The sequence below is a fragment of the Mercenaria mercenaria genome, chromosome 5 (genome assembly GCF_021730395.1).
Source record: "Mercenaria mercenaria strain notata chromosome 5, MADL_Memer_1, whole genome shotgun sequence".
NCBI lineage: Eukaryota > Metazoa > Mollusca > Bivalvia > Venerida > Veneridae > Mercenaria > Mercenaria mercenaria.
This window is the reverse complement of record NC_069365.1, coordinates 97087687-97109606: the sequence shown is the minus strand read 5'-3', so window position 1 is coordinate 97109606 and position 21920 is coordinate 97087687. Positions and strand designations below refer to the sequence as shown.

General features: G+C 36.4%; 1 protein-coding gene across 1 annotated transcript in view; it reads right to left on the bottom strand.

Moving 5' to 3' along the window:
- Window positions 1-1143: 1143 nt before the first annotated feature.
- Window positions 1144-21920, bottom strand: part of LOC123558016 (protocadherin-like protein) — a 62391-nt gene continuing 41614 nt past the window's right edge. The window contains exons 22-23 of the mRNA XM_053544398.1: window positions 10066-10461; window positions 1144-9621 (exon numbers count right to left, since the gene is read on the bottom strand). Of these exons, the coding sequence (XP_053400373.1) occupies window positions 9564-9621; window positions 10066-10461 (454 nt within the window). The 3' untranslated portion in view covers window positions 1144-9563. The remainder of the gene's footprint in view (window positions 9622-10065; window positions 10462-21920) is intronic.

The following is a 21920-nucleotide window of genomic DNA, read 5'->3' as shown; positions in this document are numbered from 1 at the left end:
ATGTTGATATTGAAGTATTGACGAATGTTCCATTTCAACTAAACAGAGTATAATAATTAGAATTTCATCAAAAGTATTACATGTTCAAAATGTACTACTGTGATTTGGAATTTACTAATTATTTGATTTAAGGGTTACGAAAGTGATGGCGATATGTCATGTTGTCCATTATAGTTCTGATTATACCAAGTATACTTTAGAAAATGAATTTGGTAGCTTGTACAGAAAAGGACGATTTTAATGAAGACGACTAGTAGTCAAGACGATTATTACGATCATGTTGGAGAGGATAATTTTGATGATTATCACAATGATTATCATTTCATTGCAATGATTAGGAATGTAGTCCGCTTTTACATTTTTCAGTACGTGTGCTTATCATGATAGAATCAGTATCATAGCATTGCCATTGATATATATTTTAGCTAGAAATCAATCATTTAATGCTTCATTTCATGGTTATTTATTTCGAACAGTATGCTTTGATATTATTTCTAATTTTCTGTAATTATATTATAATTATAAAGTTACAGCCTTATCCCATTTGATCAGCATCTGTTATTTACAGTCAAACCTGTCTATAATGACCACCGTTGGGATAGCCAAAATGTGGTCTTTATTGGGAGGTGGTCTTTATTCACAGGTTAGAACACACTGTAAATGTTAAACTAGGAAACAAAACATGTGGTCTTTAGAGCCAGGTGGCCTCTGTTCAGAAGTGGTCTTTAACACAGGTTTGACTGTATTTCCAATAGGCAGAAGCGACATTCATTAAAGTTCTAAATTAAACTGCATATCTTCATTCAATGCACATTCAATGTTTGTTTATCGCCAAATATCGATTAAACCAGTACTCGAAAGTTTGATGGGTACCAGTCGAGTATGCTATCTTGTTTTTTGTTTGTTATCGTTCTTTGCTTTTATAGATCTCTTATGTTTCTGTGTTAAAACGCTCTAACTCCTTTGGTCAACCAGGTTAGAATTCTTTTTGAAGTACTTCCGGATAATACTTTACATGTACCAAACGCACGTGATTAGGCGTTGGGAAAGTTTCGTACAAAGAACTTCATAGCATCGTCAAAATCCAGTTGAACATTTTCTACACTGCTGAGATCATGACAGAAAAAGTAACAGAGTTAAAGACAGATAGACAACATTTATTAGATAACTAGATGTTTATTCAGGTTAAAACACACAAATACATATACAAGTTACAAATGACATTTATCAAGTCTTAAAAACAATTTACACAGACAAATCTCAAAGCTAAAATTTCCAGTAGTTGGGTAACTAAAATGTGTAGTGTCACATAAATAGGACACACACTAGCTAGTTGACTACGATCACAGTGTGATTTATATCACAGCTACTAGCTAGTTGACTACGATCACAGTGTGATTTATATATCACACACACTAGGTAGTTGACTACGATCACAGTGTGATATATATCACACACACTAGGTAGTTGACTACGATCACAGTGTGATATATATCACACACACTAGGTAGTTGACTACGATCACAGTGTGATTTATATCATAGCTACTAGCTAGTTGACTACGATCACAGTGTGATTTATATCACACACACTAGGTAGTTGACTACGATCACAGTGTGATTTATATCACACACACTAGGTAGTTGACTACGATCACAGTGTGATTTATATCACAGCTACTAGGTAGTTGACTACGATCATAGTGTGATTTATATCACACACACTAGGTAGTTGACTACGATCACAGTGTAATTTATATCACACACACTAGGTAGTTGACTACGATCACAGTGTGATTTATATATCACACACACTAGGTAGTTGACTACGATCACAGTGTGATTTATATATCACACACACTAGGTAGTTGACTACGATCACAGTGTGATTTATATATCACACACACTTGGTAGTTGACTACGATCACAGTGTGATTTATATCACAGCTACTAGGTAGTTGACTACGACCACAGTGTGATTTATATCACACACACTAGGTAGTTGACTACGACCACAGTGTGATTTATATCACACACACTAGGTAGTTGACTACGATCAGAGTGTGATTTATATCACACACACTAGGTAGTTGACTACGATCACAGTGTGATTTATATATCACACACACTAGGTAGTTGACTACGATCACAGTGTGATTTATATCACAGCTAGGCCTGTTAATACATCCACATCTACACCTTTCACCCAACCGTCGATTTCCGGCTATCACTGGGCGTCGCTGTCAGAGAGTTATTAAAGAAATGATATGTTACGAATATTAAGAGAATAAAAGCTAAAAAGACAGCTAAAATTAAAATATGACAGAAATGCAATACAATCAAATATTGACCACCGCCAGCCTCTCTCTAAAAATACTGAGACTGGGGCTAGATTTGACTTAGGCTGGTAAGGAGTTCCAGAGTCGGATGGTCCTTGGGAAGCAGGAGTTAGAAAAGTTCTGAGTGTGAAACATTGGGATTAAATAATTTAGGTTTCTAACTGGTATAAGATGAGACTGCAACTGTCTGGGCTCATTTTTAGCTCGACTATTCGAAGAATAAATAGAGCTATCCTACTCACCACGGCGTCGGCGTCACACCTTGGTTAAGTTTTTCGTACCAGTCCACTTTTTGACAAAGTCTTTTGAGATAAAGCTTTGAAACTTTCTGAAACTGAGTTACGACCCCTTTTAACTTAGAAATCTTGGTTAAGTTTTTCGTACCAGTTCACATTTTGTGTAAAGTGTTTGGCATATGGCTTTGAACCTTTTATCACTTGTTTAATATAATTGTCTCTATCTGTAGGCAAGAGTACATAACTCTGTCAACTATTTTGGCTGAATTATGGCCCTTTTTGGACTTGGAAATTGGTTCAGTTTCATACATTTGTACAATTTTTGTACATGTCCATGTTTTGTCAAAACTATTTGACATGTGGCTTTGAAAGTTTGAACAACTGTTTATCATCATGATATATATTTGTTGGCAAGATAACATAACTCTGTCAACTATTTTGGCTGAATTATGGCCCTTTTTTGATTCGGAAATTGGTTCAGTTTCCGAACAAGTCCATATTTTGTCAAAATTGTTTGACATATGGCTTTGACACTTTGAACACTTGTTTATCATCATGATTTCCATCTATAAGCAAGAGTACATAACTTTGTCAACTATTTTGGCTGAGTTATGGCCCTTTTTGGACTTGGAAATTGGTTCAGTTTTCGTACAAATCCATGTTTTGTCAAACCTATTTGACATATGGCTTTGAAACTTTGAACACTTGTTTATCATCATGATTTCCATCTGTAGGCAAGAGTACATAACTCTGTCAACTATTTTGGCTGAATTATGGCCCTTTATGGACTTGGAAATTGATTCAGTTTCATACAAGTCAACGTTTTGTCAAAGCTATTTGACATGTGGCTTTGAAACTTTGTACACTTGTTTATCATCATGATTTCCATTTGTAGGCAAGAGTACATAACTCTGTCAATTATTTTGGCTGAATTATGGCCCTTTATGGACTTGGAAATTGGTTCAGTTTCATACAAGTCAACGTTTTGTCATAGCTACTTGACATGTGGCTTTGAAACTTTAAACACTTGCTTTTCATCATGATTCCAATCTGTAGGCAAGAGTACATAACTCTGTCAACTATTTTGGCTGAGTTATGGCCCTTTTTGGACTTGAAAATCAGTCAGGATTTCGTACCAGTCTGTATTTTACCTAACCTGTTTGTCATATGGCTTTGAAACTTTGACCACTTGTTTACCTTTATAGTCTACTTACCTAGGACAGGGACTTTAGCTCAGTTATGGTCCTTATCTGGACATGCAAATTAGTTAGGTTTTGCATACCATTCGATATTTTGTCTGTTAACTGTTTGATATATGGCTTTGAAACTTTAAACACTTGCTTACCAACATGGTCACACATTGCCATATAGTGCAAGACTTATCCAATTCCACAAATGCAGGTACATTGTTTGTCTTATCTGTTCCTTTTCTTTTATCTGAAAATCCCAGGTAATATTTTGACCCTACACTTCTGTCAATGCTTCGAATAGTCGAGCACGCTGTCAACAGACAGCTCTTGTTTGTAAAACATTACTAATGAGTTGTATGACCTTCTGTATTGGAGTGTATTCCATTCTAAGATGTTCAACATTTGGGTAACGCTTCTGATGTAACTGTAGTCGTACATGAGGTGCCTGGCAATTTGGTGGTTTGTGGGTTGACACTAAGGCGTTTTAGCTTATAACCTAACCTAATATGATCGACCTTATTAAACGCCTTGGAAAACAATATCTGTTTGTTGACCCTGTTCAGTGTTTTTATAAATTTCCTGAGTGGGTGAAATTAATCAGCTGAGTCTCACAACTGTGACCTGACCTGAAGCCGTGCTGAAACTGGTTAAGTAGTACTACATGCACTTTTATATGATAAAAACAAATGGTAGTTAGAATAAGACTGACTTAGCAAAAGAGTCCAAATTGGAAGCAACATGTATATATTATAGCAGTGTGTAGTAACCTAGGATAGCCCATGAAAGCTAGACAGCTTATTTCCAACTGGGTCCTTGGCTACATATACTTAATATAATCAAAAACTTATTTAAACACATCAAAGAAAGCTATGTAATTTAAACTGTTTCTATAATATATTTGTATGATAAAAAACACGTACAAATAGCCAATGTGATTAAAACATTAGACCATGTCAACAATGCACACTGTTTTAAGTCGTTTACATAAAAACTGTCATGTTAACATCAAACAGGAAATATATATCAACAATGTAAACATAACTTATATCTTAAAATCCCAGTATTTTATGCTTCATCACAAACAGTATAAGAGATACCCAGAGAATATTACACGAGTGTCTTTTCATATTGAATTTATTAAACCAGGCTCTGCCGAGCATTTTATCAAATTTATTCAAAGAGTGTAACAATTCAATGTGGAAATGTACAAATATAATACTAGTATTCTTTTTATCTCTTATATGTTTTTCCTGCAACACCAAACGCCGAGTCATTTCGAAAAACGCAAAACGACGTCAACGTCGAAGCTTTATAACACTTCTGAAATACTAAAATCATGTAATGGCACGACGTCACACATGAAATAAGAATTGTTTCTACCTAGAAAGTATTAAGATTTGGTTTCATTCCGTACGAATAAATCCGATATGCACCAAGTTACCTATTGATTTTAATGCTACAGCTGTACTAAAATATCTCCGCCAGGTCAGAAAATATGCACTTTTTTTATAAACATTCGAAGAAACTGATTTTATTTTGTTTGTTTGTTTGTTTTGGGTTTAACGCCGTTTTTCTACAGTATTTCAGTCATGTAACGGCAAGCAGTTAACCTTACCAGTGTTCCTGAATTCTGTACCAATACAGACCTGTTCTCCGCAAGTAACTGCCAACTTCCCCACATGAATCAGAGGTGGTGGACTAATGATTTTAGACACAATGTCGTTTATCAAAACGTCACGGAGAACATAGGATCGAACTCACGGCCCCGGGATCCGTAGACCAACACTCTTACCTACTGAGCTAATCGGGCGGGTACTAACTGATTTTATAGTATTACATGTACATAGTATTACATAGTCTACTAGTGTAAAATAAATGACCTAAAGATCCAAACAAATTTTATCATGAACATGGATCGTCAAAAAATTATAATAATGACGTCGTCTTCAGGCAACGAGGTGTTGAATAATGACGTCATTTACATAAAAAATGGATTTTCCAGTCGTAATTTCATATTTGTAAACTTTGTAATACCAAAAAAAGCATTTCTTTTAATTTTCATTTCTGTTATATAAATATAATCTCATCTATGCAAAAAAAAACATGAAAAGTTATTATCAATATAGTCATGCAAAGCCCACAACCATTCAGTGATAGAATTATAATAGACATATCACAGTATACAGTATCAAAACACAGTCAAAAACAAATAAAGTTAATGAGTAGTATTCATATGTGAATACCGAGAGAAACAATTGCTAATAACAAAGTTTGAAGCTAACTAAAACTTAAGTTTTGAAAATATCAAAATTAGTAAATGGACATAAACCTGCATTTAAAATATTTTTTAAAAGATCAGTTATCAGCCTCGATTAGACCGAGAATGAAATAATTAGCAACTGTTTCTCGTGCAGTATCAAAACTAAGCAGAGTGTATTATAAACACATTATTTACACAGGCTAATATCGCTTTGTGGTATGTAAACACAGGTTTTGGCAGAAATTATTCCATTTTGACATCCTTACATGCACTTAAAATCTATTTCACAACACCAAGGTTTCTAAAAAAGAATTTATCCATCTGATATCACTCATTTATTATACCTCACATAAATATCCAATGCAAATTTCCCATTAGTTTAACTTGAATAATATATCATATTCCCCAGTAATTTTATATCTCATGCGCAAAATCGTTATTTCCTGTTTCCGCGCATGTAATATGATACACAATTTCATATCACCTGCGCAAAAGCGCTATTTTGTTTTTCTGCGCATGTGATATTAATTTTTCATATCTCCCGTTGAGTGATTGATACTTTTGCACTGAGTAAAAGACTGAGACGTTAACTTTTCAGAAGATATGCTTTTATAATTTAGGATTAAATTTCTTTCACTTGTGAACCCGGCCGATTTTTCTTTTATTAATGATTTGTTCTACGTGCCAAAAATTTCGAAAACAACTTTTTATCAAATACTGAATCGAAACTATTTCCATGAGATTGGAAATGATCTAACTAAGAAAATAAGTCTCACACATATATGTTTCGTTTAGAAATAATATAGTCATCGCCGTTTTTCGAATGTTACTGCTAGCGATTTTGAAATGATTATGCGCATAAACATAGGATTCAGCGATATGCAAACGTCTCGAATAAATCTATCAAAAATGTCTTATTACACAGAAGAGTTGCCACCCGAGTGCTAACAAGTAAGCACTCCTTAACTCAATCTCCATTATTTGGTAATTCATTTTTAACGTTAGGTAAATCATTTAAATCATTATGTTGATTTTACAGTAAATGTTTGACCTTTAATTTCATTTCTGTATAATAAAATAAATATTGCATTCCGGAGAGAGTGATATAAAAAATGTTCACCCCTCGAAATATGAATATAGACCTCGGCTGACGCCTCGGTCGATATTCATATATCTCGTGGTGAACATTTTTCATATCACCCTCTCAGGAATGCAATATTTATATAATATTACTTATTCTAGTAAAAAATGACATTAATTTTTATTTAATCATAAAAAGGCATTTACGATCTTCTAAGGTTGCCAAGCCAAAAGAACGATATGTTCTGAGTTTGTTTTGAACATCTAGCACTGTCCAGTTAACTATAATTTGTCCATTATATATCTGACGATAAACCTTTACATATAGGACGGAATTTCTAAGTTACAAAACTCCGATAAGCTTTTATCTAAACATAATAAATTTTTAGCAATATGATTCGAATATTGGCTCACGGATTCAGTCTATACCTGTCTGTATTAGCTAAATGGGCCCAGAATGCACTTTCAGTAGATTTCCATCGCTGGACTTTTAGCGGCTGCTGCCAGTATATTTCACCCGGAATGTCAGTAGTGTGCGTGTACATTTAAGACACTGAAAAACAGCTCATTAATAACACATGCATGGCACGGAAATGGTTTATAATCAAACCTACAATTTCCGGATGATACTTAATTTGATGAGCTAACTTGCGAATAATAAAAAGTGTATCCCTCGCGAAAATGTATGATTTTCAAGAAATTTGTCTACAGTATTTCAAAACATTGTAATTTTTCAAACAGACCAGCCATTTGACCACCTAAACCACACTCAACTAAAACAAAAGTTTTTATATAATTAACACGACAATACAGAGAAAATGAAAAATGAAAATAAAACACAATATAAAACAAATAGTTTGATTTTGAGGTCATTGATGTTTTTTGGGTTTTTTTTACTTTTAATAATGGAACGGTTCATTATTTAGGAAGTATTATTTATCACGATAGTGGTTCTTACCTTAAGAAGGCACGGTAAATCATGCTCATTTCCTTATCGGCAGACGAGGCTATGAATTAAACTCACAAACGTCAAAATCAAACTATAACATAATTCTCTCTCTACAGAATAATCTAAACCAAGAGCTGTCTGTTGACAGCGCGCTCGACTATTCGAAAAATTGATGGAAGAATGGGGTCAAAATATTACCAGAGATTTTCAGACGAAAAATAAATAGATAAGACGTACAATTTACCTGTACTTGTGGATTTTGATAAGTCTGGCACTACATGGCGGCAATGTGTGACCATGATGGTAAGAAAGTGTAACAGTTTAGACAAAATATGGAACGGTATGCGAAACTGAACTAATTTCTAAAGTCATTGTACTAGTTATGTAGTCTTGCCTACATATGTAGACTATGATGGTAAACAAGTGGTCAATGTTTCAAAGTCATATGACGAACAGGTTAGGCTAAAAATGGACTTGTATGAAAACTTTAACTGAATTCCAAGTCCAAAAAGGGTCATAATTCAGCCAAAATGGTTGACAAAGTTATAAACTCTTGCCTACAGATGGAAATGATGATTATACGCAATTGATCAAAGTTTTAAAGCCACATGTCAAATAATTTTGATAAAACATGGACTTGAACAAAAACTGAACCAAATTCGAAGTCAAAAAGGGCCATAATTCAATCAAAATAGTTAACAGGGTTAGGTCCTCTTGCCTACAGTTGGAAACCACAATGATAAACAGGTGTTTAAAGTTTCAAAACCACATGTCGAATAGTTTTGACAAAACATGGACTTGTACGAAAAATGTACCCATTTTCTAAGTCCAAAAACAGGGCCATAATTCAGCCAGAATCTAAGATGGAGTTATGTACTCTTGCCTAAATATGGACATGGTGATGGTTAACAACTGTTGAAAGTTTCAAAGCTTCATTTCAAAAGACTTTGTCAAAATTTGGACTGGTACGAAAAACTTAACCAAGGTGTGAAGCCGACGCCGACACCGGCACCGACGCCGACGCCAACGCCGATGCCGTAGTGAGTAGGATAGGTCTACTTATTCTTCGCATAGTCATGCTAAAAATGTTAAATTCAGCCAAAACTGTTCCAGTGACAAGTGTTCAGTCTTATACAAAGTAATGACAATCGGTAATTTCCGTGAGGTTACGTTTTCTCCGTATATGATTTCGGCATTTTACGGTTGTTACCGAATTCATTGCTCGTAAAAGCTACATGTATGGTCGAAGAATGCCGAATGAACAGACGACACTACGGAATGGCACGGAAACTGCCGATTGCTAATACGGGTCCATTCCTTTCAACGATTCTACGTTTTCACATTCATTGATATATTCTTAACACGAGTATAAAAGATGAAAGCAAAGCAAAGACTTGCAAGAAACTTTTCTCAAAACAGTTAAGAGTAAACAAAAACATCTTAGAAGTCTAAGGCAATATCAAGTTCTTCAATGTCCGGTGGATGTTCGAGAGTAGAAAGAAGAAATATCTTAGAAGTCTAAGGCAATATCAGGTTCTTCAATGTCCGGTAGATGCCTTTGATTCTCACTGAAAAATTAAAGGAAACAGTCTTAGGAATGCTTAATCAAAAGCTCATTCATACTGAAAAAACACCTATAAGTGAAATATCAGAATGAAAACATCATGCTAATAAATCTCGTTTTGCTCTAATACACTCACCACAAACAGAAATATATAGCAATTGTACTGTACAAGTAAAGTGCCATAACGGTTTAGTGTTTAATATTTAATAACATGTTAAACGGTTCTTTTCTCAATCGAAATTATTTTCAAAAAACATGACTGGCAAGATATAATGCTGCTAACAAAATATATAGATAACATTCACTGCAACCAAGGAAACGTTACAATCGGAAACTCGGGTATACCCAAACTGATGTAATAAGGTGTACTTGCTTATGAAGCTCTTACAGATATTCATAATCAATTAATTAATTGGTTAAAAACGTTCCTCATTTGGTTGATACTGACCTGTACAGTTTAGAACCATTGGATCTACCAAACAGAGGGCTGATTGTCGCGCGTTTGTTCGATACATCGGGCTGTGTCAGTTGTTCCTTGGTAAAGGTCTCATCAACAGAACGAGGCAGAGCAATTCTTGTCGGTGCATATGCTTTATTTTGGAAAAGTGAAGGAATATGTTTTGCTTTCGGTTTGATATTTGTAACACGTTTCCTTTTTATTCCAACACTTGAAGGTTTTGGGGGACCGGAAATATGGGCTAGGCTGATTGCAGGCCCCGGCTCAATATATTCGGCGGCAGCAGGGGGTTCACCTCTCAATCTAGGAGGTACATTGTACATGAAAGGAGAAGGAGGTCTGTCATCTGGCAAAGCTCTGTTCAGCATTTCTGATCCTGGCCTGTACCTAAGCGAAAAACAGAATATTATTATTAAATGTTTATCTTAAAATAAGACTTTTTTAAATAAAACATATGTTCCCTTTTTGAATGATGGCACTAAAACCGTCAAAAGGCAAATCAAATATATTGACGTAGGGGCCGTCTTATCAATATCGTAACTTTACGAGAAACTTGCGAGGTCCTTTTCTCGTAAGTTCCGATTAACGAGAATATTTATGATTCTCGCAAACCGTCTTATCAACGTCCTCGTAAGTCCGCATATCGCAATCCTCGTAACTTTCTCGTAACTGGTTAAACACAGTGACGCAGTCTACATTTTTTTAACGTCGTGTAAATAAAACGGGCACTTGCTTAGTAACAAAACAACCGGCATAATCTAAACATAAACATGTAATAAAATTTATGAATCTTATCTAATAAGCATATTTTATAAAAGTTTTCTTCCGCGGAGAGATAAATGTTTAAAATAAATGTGTTCCAAAACACAAACAAAAATATTCGCACCAGAAAACTAATTAGTTGAGATGATATTCAAGTGTTCATATTTCGTCTGTTTGAATTCGGACTAGTAAAAAAGCAATGTTTATGCCTACATCATATTCAGAAGGTCTGACGTTGTGTAAAATGAACAAAGTACAGGGTGTAGTTCTCACCTGGGATAAACATGTCACTTTTTTTTTTAAACTAGTAGGAAGTAATTGTACGGATGTGTAGCCTATATTGATCCTCGATGTGTTTTCTGATCGTCCGAGAATTGGTTTATCGTGCTCAAATGATAAAGCATGTTTCATTTTTAGCTCATCTGATTTTTTGAAAAAAAATGATGAGTTATTGTCATCACTTGAGCAGTTGTCGGCGTCGGCGTTGGCGTCGGCGTCTGCGTCGGCGTTGCCTGGTTAAGTTTTATGTTTAGGTCAGCTTTTATCCTAAACTATCAAAGCTATTGCTTTGAAACTTGGAATACTTGTTCACCATCATAAGCTGACCCTGTATAGCAAGAAACATAACTCCGTCTTGCTTTTTGCAAGATTTATGGCCCCTTTTGTAGTTAGAAAATATCAGATTTCTTGGTTAAGTTTTATGTTTAGGTCAACTTTTCTCTTAAACTATCAAAGCTATTGTTTTGAAACTTGGAATACTTGTTCAACATCATAAGCAGACCCTGTACATTAAGAAACGTAACTCCATTTTGCTTTTTGCAAGATTTATTGCCCCTTTTGGACTTAGAAAATCAGTTTTCTTGGTTAAGTTTTATGTTTAGGTCAGCTTTTATCCTAAACTATCAAAGCTATTGCTTTGAAACTTGCAACACTTGTTCACCATCATAAGTTGACCCTGTACAGCAAGAAATATAACTCCATCCTGCTTTTTGCAAGATTTATGGCCCCTTTTGGACTTAGAAAATATCAGATTTCTTGGTTAAGTTTTATGTTTAGGTCAACTTTTTCTCTTAAACTATCAAAGCTATTGCTTTGAAACTTGCAACACTTGTTCACCATCATAAGCTGACCCTGTACAGCAAGCAACATAACTCCATCCTGCTTTTTGCAATAATTATTGCCCCTTTTGGACTTCATTTTCTTGGTTGAGTATTATGTTTAAGTCAACTTTTCTCATCAACTATCAAAGCTATTGCTTTAAAACTTGAAACAGTTTTTCACCATCATAAGTGGACACTGTACATCAAGAAACATAACTCTATCCTGCTTTTTGCAAGAATGATGGCCCTTTTTAGACTTAGAAAATCATGGGTAGGACAATATTTCTATTACACAAAAAAAATCAGATGAGCGTCAGCACCCGCAAGGCGGTGCTCTTGTTAAATGATCTGATAATATTTTAAGTAGATATATTTTACAATGATTGATCCTACCATAGAAGAAATTTACAAACAATTCGAAAAATCATGATTTTTGCGAGTCTGGATTGTGCGTTGGTGTATAATCTGAAATACATTTTCATCTTAATCAAAGCCATTCGTATATTGTGTAACCACAAGGCATTAAGTCATCTTTTTATCAAACAAACTATAATAATGTCATAGCCTTTATTTTACTATTGTCATAGCAATTCCCGGCGTCGATTCGTTACTCTCTTTCTTATTCCGTAATATAAAAAGCCTAACATAAGATGAAATAGGCCTAATACAAAATTGCACAAACAATAACTCACGCATTGTGTAAAGAAATACAAAATACAATATCAACAATATATCTAAATATTTTTTACCAAAACTGAAGTGAATTAGATAATTCAAAATGATTTGAATTTGAAGTAGGCCTAATAGTATATGTTAGATTTACCATCTTACAATTAGGAGTAGAAATAAAATCTGGAAATTAGATTTCTGGAAAGTAGATCGTAGGAGTAGAAAGTCTGTTCTGAGGGCCGAAGGAATTTTGCGGGGATTTAAAAAAAAACCAGACCAATGTATTTCTTTCTCTCATTCAATTTCTCATTCAGACACAACGATTGGACATACTGAAAAGGAAAAAAAAACATGACAAGTGTGCACAAAGACTGCATGGACAAACACACGGATGAATTGCCTCTGGAACCTACGTTGATATCTGTGATATTACGTACATTACCGTGGATCCCCGATTCAATAAAATAGCAGACGATACAAACATAACCCTCGGGAACTTCCGTTAATATTCGTGATATAACGTACATTACCGAGGATCCCCGATTCAATGTAAACGGAAGAATAGGCGAGCGGATCAGGTGACGCTCAAACCTCTAAAGCTTACTGGGTATCGTTTTGAAATGTTAAAATAAATATATAAGTCATCAGTTACGATATTTTCGGTTTACTCCGAGCTACAGTAAAATGCTAATGTTTGTATTGTGAATTTGGATGACGAAAACGGCCATGTATTATGAAAATTTAAAATCATCACCAAATTTCTTTCTTAATTTTTCACGGAAATGATACCTCCAGATCTTTCTAGAAAACTCACTACTCTCACTCAAAATCTTGGAGCCATCATTACCATCACCCGTCTTATACTTCCTTTACATACGTGTATTCCCTAACTAAATCTCAGTTTTTCAACGGTCTAAATCCAGAAACGCGCTTTTTGTGAACATTAACTTTCATTTCCAAGAAATAATGTTTATTTCAGACAGAACTGTTATGTGAAAATGATACAAAACAAGACATTTAAAACTGACTGCTGAACTGAGACCTCTGCATGTATCATTGAAGACTTTATATAAAATTTATATATGTGCCATGAAAGAATGTATAAAAGTATGGTTCCTTGTTCTGGTCTGAGTATAGTATTCTGGATATTGATAAGTGTCACGCAGACGAATTGTTATAATTTGAAGGATTGTGTAAGAAATAAAGAAACTATTGATGTGTATAGGAGGCCAGGAACATACCTTGAACATAATTTCAGGCAATTTTCGGACATTTGGGAAAACCATAGGACAGGCAATGGAGCTGATGTACAAACCTAAAAACAGTACGATTTTTTTTTTTACATAACCTGAAATGATTTTGGCCCTGTTAAATGCCCTATAAACTACAGAGGATACATCACTGAAAAAGATCCGATCTATCACGGCCCAATTTGCAAGATTTTCAAGTCCCTCTGGGTAATACATATGAGCCGCGTCATGAGAAAACCGACATAGTGGCTTTGCGACCAGCATGGATCCAGACCAGCCTGCGCATACGCGCAGTCTAGTCAGGATCCATGCTGTTCGCTTTCAAAGCCTATTGGAATTAGAGAAACTGATAGCGAGCAGCATGGATCCTGACCAGACTGCGCGGATGCGCAGGCTGGTCTGGATCCATTCTGGTCTCAAAGCTACTATGTTGGTTTTCTCATGGCGCGGCTCATATATGCTTAAAATAACTATGAATGTGTAGAAATATACACAAGACAATGTACGGTACCATGTTTCCATGCATTGCGTTGCACCAGTTGCTTGGTAAGATTAATGAATGGTGTCTCCGAGTGGTAAAGGTCGCTGACTTCGAATCACTTGCCTCGCTGTGGGTTCGAAACATCACGTGAGGATGTTGTCAGTATGGCTTACGGGAGGTCGGTATTTATAAAAGTGTCCACTCGTTCTTAAAAGAATGCCCGGATGGGCACCTGTGATTAATTATTGCATGTACTTATCAGAATTTTTCTAAATGACAGACATATCTATCTTACTCTGTCGAAATACTTGAAGTTGACAGGACAGGTGTACAGAAACAGTGTGCTAGTTTCTATGATTTCAACTAGTGACGTATATTTTGCTCGCAGATGAACAGTTTGTAACTTGAATTCATCAAAACAAAAACATAAAGTAGAAAATGTGACATTAGTTGTAAACGTGTATTTTTGCGATTTGATCTAGTTTTTGATCCAAATTTCAGACTTGGTCGCGATTTTACGAAAATAAACATTCCGGCCTTGTTCCGTACAGATCATGAAGAAATGACGCTTATAATATGGCTGTTTCTTTCCTAACCTAGTGATAACAAAAAACTTACCAAAGTTTCATGAAAATAATTCAAGGGGTTTGGGAGATACAGAGCTCAAACCCTTGACATTGAGCCAACACGGCTGACTCGCGAGGTCTGCATATATTGTCTTGATGAGATGATCATTTGACCTAAGTTTCATGAAAGTCCTTCAAGGGGTTAAGGAGATACAGAGCAGACACGGTTGACTCATAGGTTCTGCACATTGTTTTAATGAGGTGATCATTTGACCCAAGTTCCATGAAAATCCTTGGAGGGGTTTAGGATATATACTTAGCGATAGAAATGTTACGGACGAACGTCAGAACAGAGACCATTCCTATTAAAACGATGCCGACAGACCAACAATGAGCAAAACAATTCACCACACATTCTTCAAAGTTGGGCATAAATATGACCTTTTGACATTTCCCTATACGAGATTCAGAGACACAAAAGCATTTGGCTTGTGAATAATGGCCTTAGAGCTTGACCTTTCAGCTATTGACCAATCCTCCTGTTACAGCGTTTATATTTCGTCATTTTAAACTGAACTTCACGGCATACATTTATGTCTGTAATCAATCAATTAACACTATGATTAAGTGATAGCTTAAAAATACAATAATCTGTCTGTGCTTTTCAAATTGTATTTCCACTTAGAACTTTACAATAAATTTTCAAAAATCACAGCTTGGCTTTCAGTTCTGTAAACACCATGGCCAATCTTTGATGGATACCTGAAAAAAAAAAGAAATCAGTCAAGATACACATATTCATAAGAGCTGTTCGAAGAACGTGTATGCCCCCATGATGGGCTGTTCCTCTGATCTGTATGACCTTGACCTACTAATCCTCAAAACATTTGTGATCATCTACTTCTTAAGCCTAATCATACCATGTATGGTAACTGTAAGAGCAACTGAGTACACCAGCTAATGTGACGGACGAATTAAGAAGGTCCAAGACCTTCACCATATGACAGTGAATATATTTATGACACACAGAATCCTGAATAATAATATTTGTGATCACACTGATCAGTATAAAAGCATAAAACAGATCATGTGCCCTCATTTGAACAAATTTGAGAGATGACCTTACAATGATGCTATAGATCAATTTTAATGAAAACTAGAGTTGTCACAGGAGTGACGAATTATACACCCACAATACGTCCTTGTCACAGAACTAAGCCAATGTCGACAGTGAACATGCTTGACCTTTGACCTACTGACCTCAAAATCAATAGAGGTAATTTGCTTGTCATGATCAACCTCCCTATGAAGTTTCATGATCCTCGGCCCAAGCGTTCTCAAGTTATTGTCTGGAAAAAGTTTAAATGTTCCGGGTCACTCTGATCTTCAAAATCAATACAAATCATCTGCTGGTAATGACCAACCTCCCTATTAAGTTTCGTGATCCTAGTCCCAAGCCTTCTGAAGTTATTATCCGAAAACCGTTTAAATGTTCCGGGTCACTGTGACCTTGACCTGTGACCTACTGACCTCAAAATCAGTAGGGGTCATCTGCTGGTCATAACCAATCTCCCTATAAACATCATGTTACACCTGTATACTAAAAGTTATGATCTTAGACCCAAGCGTTCTCATGTTGTCATCCGAAAACCGTTTAACTGTTCCGAGTCACTGTAACCTTGACCTATGACCTACTGACCTCAAAGTAGAATTTGACCTGTAATTCATGATGTTACACCTGTGTACCAAAATTTATGATCCTAGGCCCAAGCGTTCTCAAGTTATCATCTGGAAAGCATTTAAATGTTTCGGGTCACTGTGACCTTGACCTTTGACCTACTGAACTCAAAGTAGAACTTGACCTGTATTTCATGATGTTACACCCGTGTATCAAAATTCATGATCCTAGGCTCAAACGTGTTCTCAAGTTATCATCCGAAAACCATTTAACTGTTCCGAGTCACTGTGACCTTGATCTTTGTCCTACAGACATCAAAGTTGAACTTAACCTGCATTTTATGATGTTACACCTGTGTACCAAAATTAATGATCCTAGTTGCAAGCGTTCTCAAGTTATCATCCGGAAACCGTTTAACTTTTCAGGGTCAATACGACCTTGACCTTTGACCTACTGACCCCAATTTCAGACTTGACATGTATTTTTTAATGTTACACTTGTGTACCAAAAATTATTAAAATCGGTCAAGCCTTTCATGGATCACAACTGTGGCCTCTAAAGTGTTCACAAGTATTTCCTTTGATTTGTCCGGGTGACCTAGCTTTTGATCCACATGACCCAGCTTCAAACTTGACCTAGAAATCATCAAGGCAAACATTCTTGCCAAGTTGCATAAATATTGGGGTATAACTGTGGCCTCTAGAGTGTTCACAAGCTTTTCCTTTGATCTGGCCTACTGACCTAGTTTTTGACCCACATGACCCAGATTCAAACCTGACCTAGAGCTCATCAAGACTAACATTCTGACCAAGAATCATAAAGATTGGGTCACAAATGTAGCCTCTAGAGTGTTCACAAGGCAAATAATGAGGCACGACGGACGCCGGACAATGCCCGGTCACAACAGCTCACCTTGAGCACTTTGTATTCTGGTGAGCTAACAAACAAGAGGGCCATGATGGCCCTATATCGCTCACCTGTTATCATTGCACTTAAGGACAAGTCTTCAAGGTCAAACGATCATTACAGAAATCAATCAAAAGAATTATGAGAAAATATAGTTGAAATTTTCTTTTAAGTAACTTTAAAAACAAGATTTGAAAACTTTTGTAGAGGTCCACATGCTACATGTCAAATATCTAAGCTCTTCTGGTTTATTTTTAGAAAATTTTGAAGATTTTTCTATGTACAATCAAGTAACCCCATGAGGCAGGGTCAATTTGACCCCAGGGGTCATGATTTGAATAACTTTGTAAAAGTCTACTAGGCAATGCTACATGTCAAATATCTAAGATCTAGGCCTTCTGGTTTTTTTTTTTAGAAAACTTTTGAAGATTTTCCTATGTAAAGTCAAGTGACCCCTATGGCGGGGTCAATTTTGACCCCCGGGTCATAATTTGAACAACTTTAGTAGAGGTCCACTAGGCAATGCTATATGTCAAATATCTAAGCTCTAGGGCTTCTGGTTTTTGAGAAGAAGATTTTTTAAATATTTTCCTATGTAAAATCAAGTGACCCCTGGGGCGGGGTCAAGTTTGACCCCGGGGGCCATGATTTGAACAAATTTTGTAGAGGTCCACTAGGCAATGCTACATGTCAAATATCTAAGCTCTAGGCCTTCTGGTTTATTTTAAGAAAATTTTTGAAGATTTTCCTATGTAAAGTCAAGTGACCCCTGGGGCGGGGTCAATTTTGATCCCGGGGTCATGATTTGAACAACTTTAGTAGAGGTCCACTAGGCAATGCTACATGTCAAATATCTAAGCTCTAAGGCTTCTGGGTTTTGAGAAGAAGATTTTTGAATATTTTCTTATGTAAAATCAAGTGACCCCTAGGGCGGGGTCAATTTTGACCCCAGGGTCATGATTTGAACAAAATTGGTAGAGGTCTACTAGGCAATGCTTCACACCAAATATCTAAGCTCTAGGGCTTCTGGTTTTTGAGAAGAAGATTTTTTAAGTGTTTCCTTTCGGTTGCCATGACAACCAGGGTTCTGCATGGAATTCAATTCTTTGAACAATTTTGAAAGGGGGCCATCCAAGGAACATCCCTGTGAAGTTTCATCAAAATTGGCCTTTTGGTTTAGGAGGAGATGTTGTTTAAAGGAAAGTGTGGACGGACGGACGGACGGACGGACGCCGGACGGTGAGCGATCACAATACCTCACCCTGAGCACTTTGTGCTCAGGTGAGCTAAAAACAAAGTTCGATAACTCAGCAGAATATAATGTTAACTCTTATCATGCTGGACACGACTGATTCTGTCTTTGTGACCAGTGTAAATCATGATTAACCTGCACATCCATGCAGTCTGATCATGATCTGCACTGTTTACCATTCAGTCAGTTTATTTTTTATAAGTACCCCTTTTTACAGTAAATGGTACTGTGACTAATTCATTATAGAAATTTAGCAGGATAAGGATAAGACCCTAACATGCACAATGCACAACTAGTGTTTGTACTGATCACATCTGAACTAGCTTCAAGACAAGGAGTTATCTACTTCTTTTCTATTTTTAGCTCTGGATATACCACGTTTGAAGAAGATACATTCAGCTGTTCATGACAAGTGTAGGTTAAAGGTATTTCTATTTTTAGCTCAACCTCTAGCTGCCCCTAAAAGGGGACACAAGTGCCCTCACTTTGAACAAACTTGGGTGAGGACCTTTAATTAATGCTACAAACCAAATTTAATGAAGATCCATCAAGCGGTTCATAAGAAGAAGTCATTTAAAAGTTTTTCTTCCTTTAGCTTTTGGGGCCACTAAAAATCAAGAAGAATCTTAGAAAACTATTTAATTAAAAGTCCATGACAGACTGTTACTGACCAAGTTTTGTGTAATTCTGACCGGTAGTTTAAGCGAAGATTCAAGAAGATGTTTGAATGAATTATTATTAACACAGGAAGCCGGGCGATGTACAACGAACCATCCACCTTAGTCCTACACTAACAGCTCAACCTGAACAAAGTTCAGATGAGCTAAAATGGTGGCACCATTCATGAAATACTGGTGCCAGTTGTGGACCTTGTGTCATGTGATGTGGGTGATGATGCCAAACAGCTATTTTAAGTTTGAATTAAAACCATTTAATAATAACAGAGGTAGAGTGAATGTTCATCAAAATAAAACTTTTACCTAACATTTAAGTAACAAGATGGCCAAGATGGCCTAAGGCTGCTCACCTGAGTAACATACCATAACAGTGTAAACATGTTTAACCTAGTGATTTCATGGAGACAAATATTCTGATCTATTTTCATTGAGACTGGACCAAAAATGTTGCCTCTTGAGTGTAAACAAGCTTTTTCTTTTATTTGACCTAATGATCTAGTTTTTGGCCCTACATGCTTCAATTTAGAACTCATTCAAGAGCCAATAGCATAAAAGATAAAATCATTACTAAGCACTTTATGAGACCGTTGAATTGATAATTACAAACTGTAGTGAGTGAAATAAACAAGAGCTGTCACTAATGGTGACAAATGCCCCCGCAGCACCTTGACCTTTGACCTGGTGATCCCAAAGTCAGTAGGGGTGGTGTACTCAATAAGTACTATCAGCATGTGAAGTTTGAAGGTCCTGAATGAAGTGGTTTGCAGGAAAGTGCCTTCATGCAAAAAGGTAACGTTGGCCCCTGTGACCTTGACCTCTGACCTGGTGACCCCAAAGTCAGTAGGGTTGGTGTACTCATAAAGTACTATCAGCATGTAAAGTTTGAAGGTCCTGGGTGAAGTGGTTCGCAAGAAAAGTGTCTTCATGCAAAAAATTAATGTTGGCCCCTGTGACCTTGACCTTTGACCTGGTGACCCCAAGGTTAGTAGGAATGGTGTACTCAATAAGTACTATCAGCATGTGAAGTTTGAAGGTCCTGGGTGCAGTGGTTCGCGAGTAAAGTGCCTTCATGCAAAAAGTTAATGTTGGTCCCTGTGACCTTGACCTTTGACCTGGTGACCCCAAAGTCAGTAGGAGTAGTACACTCAATAAGTACTATCAGCATGTGAAGTTTGAAGGTCCTGGGTGCAGTGGTTCGCGAGTAAAGTGCCTTCATGCAAAAAGGTAACGTTGGTCCCTGTGACCTTGACCTTTGACCTGGTGACCCCAAAGTCAGTAGGAGTAGTACACTCAATAAGTACTATCAGCATGTGAAGTTTGAAGGTCCTGGGTGCAGTGGTTCGCGAGTAAAGTGCCTTCATGCAAAAAGTTAACGTTGGCCCCTTTGACCTTGACCTTTGACCTGGTGACCCCAAGGTCAGTAGGGGTGGTGTACTCAATAAGTACTATCAGCATGTGAAGGTTGAAGGTTCTGGGTGCAGTGGTTCGCGGGTAAAGTGCCTTCATGCAAAAAAGTAACGTTGGCCCCTGTGACCTTGACCTTTGACCTGATAACCCCAAAGTCAATAGGAGTGGTGTACTCAATAAGTACTATCAGCTAGTGAAGTTTGAAGGTCCTGGATGCAGTGGTTCGCGAGTAAAGTGCCTTCATGCAAAAAGTTAACGTTGTGACTAACGAACGAACTAACGGACGGACAATTGAAAACTAATATGCCTCCCTTCGGGGGCATAAAAACCTGTATTTAATCCAGTATTAATTCAACTGTTTTAAAATAAAAAGCTCAATACATGTATTTAAGGATATAAATTAGCAGGGGCCCAGTAGCCCATGGCCCCTAGATTTTGGGCTGGGCCCATAAATTGTTGGAGAAAATGCCAATATACCTAATGTTAAACATTTATTTTTGACAGTCTGGGTCCCTAAATAAAAATAGCTAGTTTATATTCCTAGTATTCAGTTACATGACTATACAGACAATGACCAGGTATCTTATGAAAGACTAATCCAATGAAATTAAAGCATTTCAGAGGAAAAATTTTGACCTAGGGTCAATGCACATGAATGCACACAAAACACAATAAAACTAACGAAGGGAGATAACTCTTGATTTTAAAATATTACTATCCAAACCCTTAAAATCAGGGCTGTCACATATACATCCATGTTTAAACTTTATGTGTATTTAACTATTCTAAAGCTGAAAATATTATCATCATATGGGAAGTTGTTTATGAGAAACCAGCTCACATGCATTAATCTTTAATAAAATTTTCTAAATTAAAAGAGGCACAATTTCGACAAGACTGAAGTTAGAGTTACACAACTTGCCCTGTGAGGTTATCTGATGACAGCAAAGTAATTTATGAAGGCCTAGTAGTTTTTGAGATACAGGCAAAACTGTTACCAAAATCTCTAGTTTAAAAAAGAGGCACAATTCTGACAAAATAAAAGCTAGAGAGCTCTATGTGACCTGTCTGTGAGATCAACTTATGATGAAGAAGACA